Below are 16,666 nucleotides of genomic sequence, written 5' to 3'. Positions count from 1 at the left end.
ATGTTTTGATCATTAGGTACTGCACCAGAGGGCTTAATTCAATCCTTAACTGCAGAGATTTGACATTAACTATGAGTGAATATCCAACTTATCTAATCAACAACAACAAGATTTTTCATACAATAGAGAGGGCAGTGTGAATGTGATTATAGAATTCTCAATATAGTTTTTACTTAAAAACTACATAATGCGCATCCTTTACAGCAGTAAGTGTGTAATCACATTGGATTTGATAAGAAATTTCTTCATGAAGACACAGTACAATCAGGCATAAAGAATTTCAAGATATAAGATAATTGTTAAAACAACTGACATAATGTTACACACATGAAATACAACAATTATAGAAATACATTTCATGAAAAACATAAAAGACGTTTAACTCCAAAGATTATAAAGAAAACTTAAGAGAATAAAAATACGTGGCGAGTGGAGGGGGTTGTTTTCCCCTCATTAGTAGCAGTAGTTGCGTAGAAAACAATTCCCTTTGAACTTTGGGAAATAATAGTGTTTTTCATGCCTTTGTACTTTATTTTTTTGTGGTACATAAGGTAATAGAGTAGACTTTTACAATATTTTCTCTATTTATATATTGTCTCTAAAAAACCTATTTTTTGCTTCATGCAATTTGAAAACTAATTGAATAAAACTTAGTGGAATTTACTTTTTTTGACTTGTGACTTGTAGAAAGTAGAAAAGGCATTTGTTGTAAAACTAACTGACACTGAAAAGCTTTCTAAATTGTAATGGCTAATGAAATTTTTTTTGAAATGCAGTTGATGGCTATTACAATTTACATCAAGTGCATTCTATTATTACACAAGTATTAAAATAATAGCCCTCCTCACAATTTGGGTCCATAAACAGCTTTGGGGTTTTTTGCCATTTGGCTATTTCAGGTTTAACCATAGCCAGACTAAATTTTATAAACATATTTACCTTAATCTTCATTAAAACAATGTGTATTGGGAGTGAAATTCAATATCATTGTGTCTGCTACTTGCAATTAACTCATCAATAATTTATAACAGGTGTTTAATATCCAATAAATTCTCCAAGCTTTGGAAACTCAGAAGTAAATTTCCTCACAAACTGGGAGTAATCTTTAGCCAGGAATAAATAAATTCAAGTATGAAGGTTTTTGTGGTTTTATAGAAATTCAGAAATAACAAAGTTAAAATGGATTTAATGTTAGATAAAATTATATCATCCCTATTGAAAACAAAACCTCAATGACATTGACAACTTACATTAAATCTTTGAAATATAGCAAAAAAAGAGAGATACATATTCAAGGTACAGCATAAAAGAGTCCCAACACATTCCTTTCAAAAGATGTCTTTGCATTTGTGTCATTAGCAAATAATGAGGTAAATAGTTGACTCTTTGTTTCATAAGATTGGCAGGGTTTGGGAACACCTATTTCTTTACCATTTGTCCTATTAAGGTAACCATACTAAATCCAGATCTCTTAGAAGGATTCCTGGATTCACATGTTGAGTGCTATGTACATGGTCTATTACATTCCCAGAGTTTAAGTACTGGTTTTATTTTATTTTATATCTCCTTCCATGAAATGATCATTCTTAGAAACTATCCGCTTCTGCAAAACAAACTTTAGTAAGTATAAATAAGATATGGATTTGAAAGTTTTAGTTAAAAACTCAAGTCATCCAGGTGGACATAAAGCACACAAGTGCCTTAAAACCAGTCTTTCACACTGCACTTATCAGTAGCGATTGTTTTGTAAACTGAATTTTTTTTTAATAAGATGACATGAGTGAGAGTCAACATTGATACTCAGCTTCTTGTTTCAGACATCCAACCACGTTGACGGTAGCGATGATTGTGGCCCCTGTTGTAGACACCTGTGCAGTAAAAGACTTTATTTCACACAGGCTGATAAACTGATGTCAGATGGTATCACTTAAAGCAGTGGCTCTCAAATCTTAAAGTGCTTCAGAATCACCTGTAGGGCTTAACACACAGCTTCTGGGCTATTACCCCTAAAGTTTCTGGTTAAGTAGGTGAGGGATAGGGTGGAAGTTAGCATGTCCAGTAAGTTCCCAGATGATGCTGATGCTGATGCTGATGGTATAGAAACCACATTTTGAGAATCACTGATTTAGAGCAAAGGAATTCTGACTTCCCATCCGTCACATAACTGCTGCTCTCTGAGTCAGTTTTTTCCTCTCTCTCCCCCTTTCCCTCTCAATCTCTCTCCCTTTTCTCTCTTTTAAATCGTAAGTAGGTATATTTGGGTCTAAGGAATTTACTCTTCCTCTGAGCTATTACTGGCTATTAAGGCATATTATCAACGTTATTTGAAGTTATCCTCAAACTTTTTAAAGTGCTGTCATCACGATCTGAAAATTACAACTCTCCTTTCATGCAGCATAAATAAGAAAAGAAGTTCTGAAATATACAAAGGGGAGAAAGGAGAGAGTTAAAATACTTTGCTTTCACTGATATAGTGCTGATATTTCACAATATGATCTCAATAAACCTTGTATAAGAAGATAGTTTTTGCTTTGAGTCATAAAAGGCACAAGGTAACAGAATCCCAAATTCCAAGATTTGAAAACAAGTTGTGGATAATTAGGCTGTATTACTTTTCTCTGCGAGTAATGGAAAAATGAAAAAATAAAAATTAATTTTAATGAAAGTTTTTCTTAAAACACTGTGCCCCACATCTTTTGTTTCAATACAATCAGAACACCTGTTACCATAATATGAGATGAAAATCATCTTTCATAAACACTTCTTTTACTTTTAATTTAATTTTCAAGTAAATATTTGAATCAGAAGAATTTTTCAGGGGAATAAGTTTGAATATTCAGTGCTTTGACTCCTAGATCTTACATTTTCTACAAAATATACGATAGTCTATTCATGTATGTGTGAGTTAAGAGCAAGCCCCTCTATTTTTTAACCACCTGGTACTCAGCCCCAGGCCCAGATGGAATCCACTGACATCAACTGTCATTGTAATTAAATTGAAGAAAAAAAAAAAGTGCAACTGCGCTACAAACTTTCTGGTGAAGACCACTGTCCTTGGTAGCTTCACTGCTCTGCCATGACCAAGAATTGTCCCCCAGATTGTTTGCTGCCTTGCACTCTGTCAACATGTCTCCCTCACTAGACTGAAGCTCTTTTGAAGGCATGTTTGCATCGACGCCACCTCATTCCCTAGCACCTAGCACAGTGGTGCATTTTTAATTTAATCCAGCAAGGCTGACTATATCATTTTTTTGTTGTTGTTGTTAAAAGAACATAATGATGTGATTTAGCTTATTCTTAAATGTTAAAGTGTTAGAGATGGAAATTATGTTAAAACTTTTACTGTAATAGAGTCTTACTGGCCATATGTTGAGACAAGAAATGTTAGCAATGGTCAATTTGCAAACCTGAGAAAATTGTGTGAGTGAGTATATAGTTTTGTAAGATAGTTTTGGAATTACCTAACACAATATGCTATTTTATATATAAATATTTTCTCAGATATCACATTATAACAACAGTCTTGTGATTTTTTTTTAAAAAAACTATTAAGTCAACTAACATGTCTATTGTTAATTCAGAATTAGTAATTGCTACTTCTTTTAGTAGCAAAAAAAATCATTGGATAGATTCTGGTAATTTTTAGGAACCAATCTGAATGTGAGAGATTAAAATAGCAAGGGATTATAAAAAGAATTAGAAATGTTTAAACATTTAATTGACACACATTATAATACATGAAACTAAAAGTGAAATAGCCTGAAATAAGCTCAATTGAAGGTTAAACTTCTAACATATTTAAATCAAAAGTTGAGAAATCATTTTAAACTGACTTTTTTTTTTATTTCCAAAGAGCAATAGATTAAAAAAAAAAAAAGATCCACAAGTAATTTTAGCTTCACATCATAGGATAATAAAATTTCTGTTCCCAGTGATTTTAAAAAGGATAGTTTTACTCAGGTATCCTTGTCATATGAATAAATATTCTACCAGTTTTGAAGTGGTCCTGCTCCATTGGCTGCTGGGAGTGTGCTTATGCTAGTGAGCACAACTTGCTCAGAAAGTTTTGATATGTTATCAAAGTTGCTGATTTGAGTGGTCAAAGACTTCCGGCTCTCTGTGCTAGTTCGTCCCCTGGTGAGCCGATCCTCCTGGCGATGGTGAACTCCAAGGCAACAGCAAGAAAACGCAGCTTTAAATTCCTCTCGAAATTTTCCTGGCAAACAGAGAGAATGAAAGGAAAAGGAATTATGCATAAATGCTTCAACAAATTATGAATAGGGTACAACTGAGTTGCTCCTTTGAGCCAAACTAACAATGAGGTGTAATATTTTGCAAAGATGGGGAAAATAGAAGAAGGAAATTGAGTTTATTGGAAGCTTGGTAGACTCTTGAAACAATGAGTATTTTCATAAAATAATGAGGCTGCCTTTTTTTTTTTCGTTTCTTTTTTTTTATTACACTTTAAGTTTTAGGGTACATGTGCAGTATGGTGCTTGGAATTTGCTTCATTCCTTTATAGTCAAACCTCATATATTTACGCATATTGGTATATTTTATCTACATAACTATAATGGAAGTGATCATCAGTAGAAGAACTCTCAGAGATATTTAATAATTAAACACAATGAAACTTATGTCATACAAAGACAAAATTATGCAAAAATTACCCCTGCATTTTACTCTAAATAACTGATACTGAAACAATTAAATCCACAAAATACCTAGAAAAATACACTCAAATATCCAGGAAATTTTCAGTTTCATAATCTATCTAAGAAAGAACAAAAACTGAAGGGGGAAAAATACTATAGAAGGTATTCCTTGTCTTTAAATTATGGAGGAGATATTGGAGAACTATGAGAATGAATCAATCACTTTTATTAGTGTGAATGGCAGTATTGCGAATCATTTCTTCTCTCTTAGCCTCAGCTACCCACTGAGTTATCAGTGATTAAATGAGAAGATGAATGTTCATGGGCCCAGCACAATAGCAGTCACATAATGAGTTATCAGTGATTATCAGTTGCCTCCTCTAACTCACTTTTATCCTCCATACTAGGACTTTGACCTGGTTCTGTGACTTCTGCTTCAAACACTTCTCATTACAACTTCCTCATAGCCTTTACCTGCTTAGTGCGAGGTTCAGAGCTTTAGTCATTGTGCTAGATTTTTTTTTTAAATAGAACAAAATTATTTCTCACCAATCTAATTGGTTGCCTTTTTTCTTCAACCTGTGCAACCAGAAGGCCAAAGATCAAGTTGGAAGATGCACAAGCTCTATTAAATATGCCACAAAATGAATTTCTATTCTTCCACATAAAATCACCATATATTTGAAGACAGAAATAACAAAGAAATCGCCAATGAGTTGGAGATTAAGGCAACGTAAAAATGTAGCTAATTAAAACATAATTCTAAAAGTCAGTCGGGCAAAATGTGAATAAACAACAGTGATTTAAATGATTTTTATAATCATATTGATTCCATAAACAGATACAAATTGTATAAGTTACACGTATATGTATGTGTGTATCATTTAACTTATATGTTATTTAGGAGTAATACTATTTTTGGTAGTCAGTGGGAAATATTGAGATAAATCCAAGAGATGATACTCACAAGAGAAATGTAAATATAGCAAAATATCTAAAAGTGAATAGATCCCAATTCTGTCTCAATTAGGCTACACATTTTGGCAAAGGAATAATATAGCAAGGCAAAACAGAACAAAGTATTTTATATTTTTGTAAATCATGAGTTTAAAGTATGTCATGTAAGATTTTGTGTTATTGATTTCTCAGAACGTTTACTTTTCTTCTATTATAACATTTCTTATACGTTTTACATGGAAAAAATCAGTTCATTTTCTCTGATGAGTTCAGTAACAAATAGTTTGCCTCAAAAGAGAAGAAACTCAAGATAAATCAGGTCAGGGAAAAGATATATCTCACATAGCAACTAAACTCTTCATATAATTGAAGAGTGTTCATTGATTCCTCATCCTTGGTTAGAACTGTGGCTTATGGAAGAAAAGTTGAAAACTCACCACTGAGAAAATTGTAAATAATTGGATTCGCAGCGCTATTGGCATATACAAGCCAGTGTGAAAAGGTAAACCAGGCATACACAGTCTCTCTGTCTTCGGTATGGGTGAACATCCCAAATACTCTGCAGGAAAAGAAACAACAGAAAAGTATCTTTTAAATAATTAAATTCAAAGGTGAACAAGGCTATTGGTAGAGGTTGGTCTAACCCCTGTCCTCTTTGGTTGCAGGAATTGACCACAGATTGGTTTCTGACCCCATAATTGGTTTAGAATAACTTCAGTGCCTGAACAGAACCTCCACAGCACAATCAATAAATCAAAAGCCAAATCAGGTCAGAGAAGGGTCTCTCCCTCCCACAAATAGCAGATGCGGTATTTCTTGTAAATAAGAATATGGAAGTTGAATATATATCTTCTTTATTTCATTTTCTTTCTAAATACAATTGAATGATGTTGTATTAATATTCCATTATGTGTATCATTTAAAAATCACTCCTAAATGATAGTCTTCAAGTACTTCTTCCTACTTTCATTTATGTATTGATCAAAGTATAATATGCCTTCAATTCCAATCTTCCTGGACTATCTGAAATTTGCCTTCTGGGACTACTTAATACCCAGAGAAGAAACAGTTCTTGATGGGCAGAATTTTGGTAATTTTTAAAAATTAATGAATGTCAATTTTTCATGTATTATTTTAAACTTTAAAAAACGTTTTATTATGCTATCCTTAAAGACTATTTAAAAATTTTCTCCATACTTAGAAATATTCCATCTATTAAATTCTAATCACTAACCTACAACAGATAACTTACAGCTACTCAATAAGATTGTAGGACAAAAATCATATATATTTCCTGCTAAAGTCTCCATCTTTGTCTGTATCTGTGTGTGTGTGTGTGTGTGTGCGTGTGTGCGCGTGTGTGTGTTACAGCAAGAAGGCATGACAACAATGCATTTCTGGTATAAGGTGATGCTCTAAAGAGTACTAGAGTTTTACAAAAATACTATATAGAGTGAAACAATACGGACAAAAGAAATTTGTACTATGTTATGACCCTTTACCTCAAAATGTCTTTGAAATCTTGGACAAACCTGAACTGTTGTAAATAAATTGGTTTTGACTAATTTGGCAAAAAGTTAAGTTTTAAGGAGAAGAAGCTAGGAATGGTTTTTGTGGGAGAAAGAAAAAACAAATTTCATATGCAAGGACAAATAAATATAAGCATTTGAAAAAAAATGTGTGTGGTAACAAGAAAAACAATTTTCAAGTTCTTTTTTTCAAAAGTTTTTATGCTGTGGAAAAGAGTAGAATGCCCAAAAACTTGAAATATCTTAAATTTAACATGGCCTTGCTCCTTTGAAAGTTATTTGTTTTCCTTGGAAAGGAAGGGATTTGAGTCAGAAGAATAAGACAAATATTATTGACAAAAAAAGTATTTGGAAATAAAAGGAAAGAGCAAGTTCTGAAATACAGGAAATCCAAATACGTAACCCAGAGAGAGGTAAATCCAATTTTCATTGAATTTAGACTGACTAAAAGAGAAAGAAGATTAGAAAGACAAAGAAAGAATAAAACCCATCCAGTAACATAACATGCTCATAAAGTTCTTAAAAGCAGAAGACAGTATCTAGCAGGTGGCCATAATAAATTTGTATTAAATTTCTGTTAGCAAAAATAATAATAATAATAATAAGAGGCAAAGCACAAAAAGATATGGAGGGCAAAATAATTTCTATTTTCTTGTGAGCTGGCATATGTCTCAAGGACCCAGGCCACAAAAAAATCATATATCTTTAAGGCTGTGACTGTAGTAAATAGTATCACTGAACAAAAGTTTGTTCTCCATTTCTTCTCCATTGAAAAAGCCGTTAAACCATCAAAAACAGGGGCCAAAGAAAATGAGAACCCTTTGTGGCTGGTTATACCACTTCTTCTGACTCCAGCCAAAGCTGTGGCTCTTCAGAGTTCCCAGCTGTGAGGAATATAATGTTGATTCTGAATCAGGCAAAAGTGAGAGGAGCAATTCTAGCTTAAGTTCAAAGCCTGTTGTAAACAAGAATTGGTATTGCCTTGAGACCAGTCTATGTGGAACAGTTTTGATAATTCCCAATAAAGTTGGCTGGCCATGAAGTTTAGTGTGTACCACTGCCTCTGCATCTGCTGTTCATGTCATGGGTCAATATTTTTAACTTAATAGTTGTGCCTGCAGTGTAGCAAATAGCATACTTTCCCTCATTGATTTTTATTAATATCTGCCCTGAGCTTGATTCAGAGACTTCAGGAAATGAATTCTTCTGTTTAGACATTCGACATACATATCTGCCTTGATGGCTTTTTTTTAAGAGTGCTCACCAATGCACTTTTAAGTGTAATTAGAATACTAACATAAGATTCTTATCTCTTTTTATCCTTAAGATATAATTCTCTCACAATTGCGTATGTTTTTGAAAACGAAGTTTTGAAAAACCCGTTTGTTCTCATCAAGAAAGAACTGCAAGCTGTAAATGAGTTGTTACGCATTAGAACTTTGCCTGCATCTAAGGTTTAGCAACTAGCTTGAAGAGATTGGAGAAACATCTGTTTTATGTCTGCCATGCAACTGAGAATACGCATGACAAAAGCACATGTTTGAGCACTCTTAAAGGCTGTTCGCCTTACCTGGTGGTAACAACATAACTGAGTCATCTGGCCTGACAAGGTATCTAGGCAGAAAGTTTAGATTTTTCTCTGGCTTAGTAAAAAAAAAAAAAAAAAAAAAAAAGTTAATTAAGAATCAAGAAAAGGCAGGCTATTTCATTTTCAAATAACAGATAAGTTTTACCTCTTTAGTACATTGAGGATGCTAATTGGTAGATAGCAAATTGCAAATACCAAAAGCACAACCATCAACATCCGGGCTGTTTTCCTTCTGGCTCGGATCTGCTTTATTTCAGCCGCCACAGCGCTTATCCGGGACTTTGTTGGCTGTCCTGGCCCTCGAGGCTGTGAAACAGGCTGCAGGGGCTTCCATTTTCTCTGAACTACAGATGATGTTCCAGGGATCTGAAAGGAGAAGAGACAGACCCTTATTGCAATTTGACTCAGGAAAGTTCCACTTTGGGGAAGTAATTAGAAAACACAGTTAGGAAAGGCTTCCAGACGCCTGAGGTGTGGGAGGTTTGAGCGCCTGTTTCTCCAGAGCATTTGCTGAGCTTAGTATGTGCTTGGCATTAATTCAGACGAATGCCAAATAGGAGTTTGTGTGGAAAAAAAAGTTTAAACATCAAAATTTTGTCAATGTTTAAAGAAAGCTGCAAGTGGAAAAGATATTTCCTTGTAAAAAGAACAAAGCTTGGGAAAGGAGAATGATAAAGGGATGTCAGCCATATTATCTTATTAGGAATTTTTGTTCAGCTCAGATACCAAACTTTAAAGCAAAGGAAAACCCAGCAAGTAACGTCAAGCAACCTGCATGGATTTTTCACGCATCAATACTGCCATCTGCTGCCAGACAGAGAGATAGGACTTTACCTGTAGCTTTTCAGGTTTTCTGCTTCTCGAGTTCGGACAAAGCAAACCTTTGAATGAAAGGATATTTTTAAAAAATCAAGTATTTTTTGTTGTTCACTATTTGTAGTTATGAAATTGTTTGAAATCAATTTTGTGGTCCAGCCCTTTAAAATGCACACAAACCCATTGAGGATTTTTTGCGGTCTTAACATTAATATTTCAAATAGCTGGAATTTGTAACAGTAATTACACAACTTGTACTTTTCCATTTCCTTTCAAAGTTATTTGATAATAGCAGGGAATCCCTCCAAGTATAATATTTTCTTAATTGTAAGCGCATGAAGATTGATAGGGTTTAGTGAACAGAACAATAAAATTCAGCATGCATAATTTTTTAAAGAGGAAAATGTGCCAACAAGCACAAGAAAAGGCCACCGTAGTTCTGTTAAGATTACTCAGCTTTTACTTTCTGTCTCTGTGAGGCAAACCAGTACTGATCAATGTGTCCTTGTGGTCTCTCAGAATAGATGTTCGATAGATTTTGTTGCTTTTTACACCACAAGATCAAAGTCTGTTCAATAATCTTTAATTTGAGAACAGAATTTTAACTTATATGTCCACACAGATAAATTAATATGACATTTCCTTTGACCATCTTCTTTCTTGAAGAGGCAAATGATGTTAACAAAAACCTGCCCTTGAATGGAAAATATCGGATAAATTACTTGTGTTCTCACTCTGTGTGTCTTGTCATGTAGACAATCTTTTTTACCCATTGGTTGGGGAGAGATAGGAACTTTCTCTTCTGTGACTCTCATTTTAAATAGCAATTTTAAAAAATAGCTGATAAGAATGAGCAGTGGATGCTGGAATGTTCCAGGAGACTCCTATCATGAAAAGCCTGTATGTGTCTGCTAAATGATCTTGAACTGTTTGCTAAATGATCTCTGATAGATCAATTAAACTTTAGTGATTCTATCACTGACTGTTCCCCTGAAGGAGAGAATCAACATTCTGCATCTGATGACTTCTGCAGCCATTAGAAACAGTTTTCTGTCACCTGAGGTTGGGAGTTCATGACCAGCCTGACCAACATGGAGAAACCCCGCCTCTACTAAAAATACAAAATTAGTTGGGCGTGGTGGCACATGCCTGTAATCCCAGCTACTCGGGAGCCTGAGGCAGGAGAATCGCTTGAACCCAAGAGGTGGAGGTTGCAATGAGCCGATGAGATCACACAATTACACTCCAGCCTGGGCAACAAGAGCAAAACTCCATCTCAAAAAAAAAAAAAAAAAAATACAGTTTTCATAAAGAGAAAGCTATGGTCCCTGAAATCGGGAAAAAAAAAATGTAGTGATGCCCTTTTTAGACAATGATCTAAATAAGGATAGAAGATGCTGAATCCTGCATTCATTTTGAGGACACATAAATTTCTCCATTGATAAGCTGTCTAGAGACACTGAGAATTCAGAGAAACTCCGTATAAAATTAAGAGGAATAACTGACATTACTGAGCTCCAGGAACTATGCACTAGTAATCCTTAATGCATCCCTAAAAGTACATTATTGTAAATCTCAGAGATTTGAATCAAGCAGGCACTGAGAAGGATTAAGTAAAATACATGCACAACAATTTATTTCACGATTATAAATAAACTTTATAAATCATATTTAACACAAAAATACACCCTGAAAAATGTATTACCACAGTTATGAATTGGAAATAGCATGTACATGATGGACCTTAAAACCCACTCTGTCTTAAAAAATGTTTGTGACCAGGATAAAGTTATGAGGAAGAGGCAAACATGCTACAAACATTAAAAATATTATGAATAAACAATGAATTTGCCAACTTACATGAAATGGACAAAGCCCTTGAAAGACAAAGGTGACCAAAACTGACTCTGTACTTACAAACTATGCTACAAGAAAATCTCCAGGCCCAGATAGGTCCGTTAATGAATTCAATCAAACAGTAAAGAATAAATAATTCCAATCTTGTTCAGACTTTTAATGAAATGTACAGAAAATGTAATATTTTTCAACAAATTTCATGAGGCCACGTTTATCTTTATAATAAAAGATATGGCAACAAAAGACAGCTAACAACTAAATATCCTTCATGAATAGAGATAGAAAGCTCTTTAAAAATATGTTATCAAATTAAATCCTGCAATATATAAATAGGATAATACCATTTGCTCAATCAGATTTATTCTAGCAATGCAGTGTTGGCTTACCACTCAAAAAATCAAGTCTTCTCTCACCACTTGTACTCAACATTGTACTGGACTTTGAGCCAATACAAGAAGAAAAGAAAAATAAATAAAATGCCTACAGATTGGTTCTATTGAGAAGAAATTATTGCTTACAAAGATCATCCTAAAGAATCTACCAAAAACCCGCTAGAACTTATAAAAGAACTTAGCAAGGAGCAGGTCACTAAATCAATAAACAAAAAAATCAATTATACTTCTATATACTAGCAATAAATGGAAAATTAAATTTTAAAAGTTTCAATATCAAAAGAATGTGTTTTAGGCATACATTTCATAAAATATATGTATAAGTATATATATTTCATAAATTATATGTATAAGTATATATATTTCATAATATATATATATATATACTGAAAATGATGAAACATTGCAGAGAGATAATAAAGAACTCCTAAATAAATATATTCATTGTGGTCATGCATTAAAAGGCTTAGTATTGTTAATATGGCAATACTCTCCCAAATTGATCTATAGAGTTAATGCAATTAATCACGTTCAATACCACAACAGTCTTTTTTGTGGAAATGAAAGTACTGATTTTAATTTTTTATGAAAGTACAAAAGACCTGGAATAGCCAAAACAATTTAAAAAAAGAATTTATTCTTTTTTAAACTTTGGTTGCAGGACTTATAAAAACTCATTTCAAGATTTATAATAAAGGTACAATGAGTGTTTAAGTGTATTTGTGATTGTGTGTATCCCAGAGGACTAGTCTGATGTGTATATATATTAGATACTCACCTCATTTAAAAAGTGCTTGGGCAAGGGACTACCTAAAAAAAAAGTATGGAGCTGTGAAGAGACCTAGCAAAGTGGCATTTACTGGTCAGGGAAGGAAAGGTAAGTATTCGAAGCAAAAAGTATTCAAATCAAAGTAGGAAGAAAGTATATGAGCAATGAAACCACGAACAACATTGCTTAATGCTACCAAAAGATCAATAAATAAATTTTAAAAATATTCTTTAGAAATCATTGGTAACTTTCATGCAAGCTGTTTCACTGTGATGATGAAAGTTGAAGCTACATTGAAGTGGGCTGAGACATCAGTGGAGGTGGTGGTTAGTGAGAAAAAGATGACAAATGGAAATAAGTTAAGAATTTTATCTGGGAGGAGGAGGAACAAAGAGTTAAGTTTGTGGCTGGATGAGTCTGAGAGTTTGGATGATGCTTATTTTTTAATGCATAGCAAATGCCTGCTCCATTTGCTAAGTGCTAAGAAACTTGTAGAACAAGTCTCTTTTCCCCTTACCGTATTCCTTAACCCATTACCCATTTCATCATAATAGAGTATAACATATTTGGTAGGCACTGGTGGTCTTCTATGAAGTGATAATCCCCTTACGTTTCCCTGTTCAGCAGGGACTATGAAAATTTTCCTTGCCCCTTACGCCCACCACCATATGAAGATGACTGTATTCCAACACTGACGGAGTTTTTCACATTAAATTCCATGATTTCTTGACACTTTTTGTTTACCTCAGTACTGCTCTGATAAGATTTGCATGCTAAATTCTTATAATGAGGGCTATAATTTTATTCGTTCCTTTTCTTAACATCATTCTCACTACGAATAGCTCCACTTTCAGAATGTACAGATGGCCCTTATGGATGACAACTGCAATACCTGATCTTCTCACTATGCCTCCTGCCCCTGTCCAACTCCAGATCTGTAGTCTCGCAACATTATTCTGTCACACGGTCTATGACTTCTTTGCAAAAAAAAAAAAAGGTTTTCCCTCTGCTCTCTGGGACTTGATATATGGTTTCATGGAATAGGTTCTCTCATTTTTTGCACATCTATGGACCATTTTAAAGTCTATAGAAGTACAGAAAAAAACTTTAGTCAGAAAGTACAGAAAAAACAACCCGTGGATAATTCCTATTACAGTCTCTCATTACATTAACATGTCAAATTGTGTGTTCAACCTTTTTTGCTTCCCTGTGCTTTCAGCAGTAGAACTTTCTAAAAAAAAAAAAAAAAAAAAAAAAAAAAAAGTCTTCACTTTTTAAAATTTTAAAATATCCCATCATTTTTGTTCTTTCTTTTTAAAAGAAAACATTTTATTGAGATATAATTCACATACCATAAACCTCACTGCATTAAGGGGTTCAAAAAATGATTTTTAGAATATTCACAGAGTTGTGCAACTATCAGATCTTCACTATCTAATCTAGACATTTTCATCACCTCCAAATGAGGCTCCAAATCCATTAGCAGTCACTTCTCATTGTCCCATTCTGCCAGCCCCTGCCAAGGACAAATTATTTTGGCTCTATATATTTGCCTATTCTCAACATTTTCATGCAAATAGAATTATGTAATATGTGGCCTTCTGTGCCTGGCTTCTTTCACTTAGTATGTTTTCAAGATTCATTAATCTTGTGGCATATATCAGTGCCTCATTTCTTTTAGTGGCTGAATAATATTTTATTGCTTGCATATAGAACAATTAGTCATTGATAACATTTGGGTTGTTTCCACTTTTTGGCTACTAGGAATTATATACTGTTACGAACATTCATGTGTAAGTTTTTGTGTAAACATGTCTTCAGTTCTTTGGGTCTATAACTAGAGATTGAATTGGTGGGTAATGTGGTAATTCTCTAAGATTCTGAGGAACTACCAAACTGTTTTCCAAAGCAGTTACATCATTTTGCATTCCCACCAACAATGTAGGAGGATTCCAATTACTCCACCTCCTTACCAATAATGATTACAGCCTTTTAAAACAGATCTATCCTGTTGAGTGTGAATAGGTATCTCATGATTTTGATTAATATTTCTCTAATGAGTAATGATGTTAAGCACCTTCTTATGTGCTTACTGACCATTTGTATATCTTTGCACAATTGTGTATTCAAGTCTTTGCCTACTTGTAATTTTTTTAATTATTAATTCATAAGAGTTCTTTGTATATTCTGGATACAAATTCCTTAACACATATATGATTTGCAAATATTTTCTACATTTATATGGGCTGACTTTTAACTTTTTTAACGGTGCAGTTTGAAGCACAAAAGTTTTTGTTTTGATAATGTCTAATGTATCTATGTTGTCATTTGTTGCTTTTGGTTTTGGTGTCATATTTAGAACCTATTGGTTAAGCCAAGGTCATGATGATTTTCTTCTGTGTTTTCTTCTAAGAGATTAGCTCTTACATATAAATCTATGGTCCATTTTGAGCTAAGTTTTGAATATGGTGTGAGGTGAGGTTCAGCTCCATCCTTTTGCTTGTGGATATACAATTGTCTTAACACCATTTGTTGTCAGGACTATGATTTTTCCCATTGAACTGTGTTAAAACCTTTATCAATACTCAACTAATCATAAATATGAGAGTTTATTTCTGGACCATGAATTCTATCCCATTGATCTATATGACTAACTGTATGCAAGTATCACACCGTCTTAGTTACTGTGGCTTTTTGTTAAGATTTGACATTAGGAAGTAAGTTTTCCATTTCTTCTTCAAGATTATTTTGGCTCTTCTCTATCCCTTGCATTTCCACATTAATTTTAGGATCAGTTTGTCAATTTGTGTCCAAAATACAAAGCCATCTGGGATTTTCATAGGAATTGTATTGAATTCATAGATTAATTTGAAGACTATTTCTATTTTAACAAGATTGAATCTTCCAATCCATAAACACAGAATATCTTTTAATTTAGGTAGTCCTTCTTTTTTTTCAATGATATTTTGTAATTGTAGGTGAACATGTTGTGTACAGATTAAATATCCCTTATCTGAAAGTCTTGAGACCAAAAGTGTTTCAGATGTCAGTATTTCTGGATTTTGGATTATTTTCACATACATAAAAAGATATCTTGTAGATGGCACTTAAGTCTAAACCCAAAACTTACTTACATTTTATAAACACCCAATACAAATAGTCTTTAAACAAATTTATATAACATTTTTAATAATTTGGGGCATGAAACAAAGTTTTGGTTGACTTTTGACACGACCTGTCACATGAGGTAGCAAGGGAATTTTCCACTTCTGGCATCATGTTAGCTCTCAAAAGTTTGGGATTTTAGAGAAGCTAGAATTTTAGGTTTTGGGATTAGAGATGCTTAACCTGTACTACATGTGATTCAAGGACTGTGTTGGTAACCTTTCTGAGACTGAATATGATGATGGAGAACAAAATGTTACAGAAATGGACTATAGGTTGCTTGAATGGAAATAGTTCCGAACTGACTCGAGAAACTTGTATAACTGTGGCCTACTCATTAAAGTTGCTAATAATTATGATTGTAAATGATATTCATGTATAGGACTTGAAAATATTGAAGGAACATTATCTATTTAATTGATTTGATTAACATACTGTTTATTTTTAATAATCCAGAGCTATTTCCTTTTCATTATTTTTGTTGCCTATATAGAGACTAGAACCACATCATTCAATAGATGCACCTTTTTAAATACAAAAATAGGGTAATTTTCTCCCTGGATCTTTGGTGGTTATGTTAGAATCCTCAGCAATACAGTGAATTCATAATTCTCTTTTTAGGGAATTATAACTGCTGCATGGAATCCATGTTTCTGTAATTTCTGGACATTCCCTAAATATACATGTTTATGTTGAAGAATTTTTTTTTTTTTGACAAGAGTCTAACTCTGCCACACAGGCTGGAGTGCAATGGTGCAGTCTTAGCTCACTGCAGCCTCCACCTCTGAGGCTCAAATGATTCTCATGCCTCAGCTTCCCGAGTAGCTGGGATTATAGTCTTGCACTGCACCACCATGCCTGGCTCATTTTTGTATTTTTAGTAGAAACATGGTTTCGCCACGTTGACTATGCTGGTCTTGATCTCCTGGCCTCATGTG

The 16,666-nt window shown here is 33.6% G+C and overlaps 1 protein-coding gene across 2 annotated transcripts in view; it reads right to left on the bottom strand.

Annotated features, from left to right (window-relative positions):
- Positions 1-1,813: 1,813 nt before the first annotated feature.
- The window catches only part of HCRTR2 (hypocretin receptor 2), a 254,837-nt gene continuing 239,984 nt past the window's right edge, over positions 1,814-16,666 (bottom strand). The window contains exons 6-9 of one of the 2 annotated variants that reach the window (XM_054492660.2): positions 8,875-9,095; positions 6,050-6,171; positions 3,991-4,216; positions 1,814-1,868 (exon numbers count right to left, since the gene is read on the bottom strand). In XM_054492660.2, the coding sequence (XP_054348635.1) occupies positions 1,814-1,868; positions 3,991-4,216; positions 6,050-6,171; positions 8,875-9,095 (624 nt within the window). Of the gene's footprint in view, positions 1,869-3,699; positions 4,217-6,049; positions 6,172-8,874; positions 9,096-16,666 lie in introns of those variants that run through there. The other variant, XM_063665690.1, reaches the window with a different exon arrangement.

The sequence above is a fragment of the Pongo pygmaeus genome, chromosome 5, assembly GCF_028885625.2.
Source record: "Pongo pygmaeus isolate AG05252 chromosome 5, NHGRI_mPonPyg2-v2.0_pri, whole genome shotgun sequence".
Classification (NCBI taxonomy): domain Eukaryota; kingdom Metazoa; phylum Chordata; class Mammalia; order Primates; family Hominidae; genus Pongo; species Pongo pygmaeus.
The sequence above is the reverse complement of the archived record's forward strand: the minus strand, read 5'-3'. Positions and strand labels throughout refer to the sequence as shown.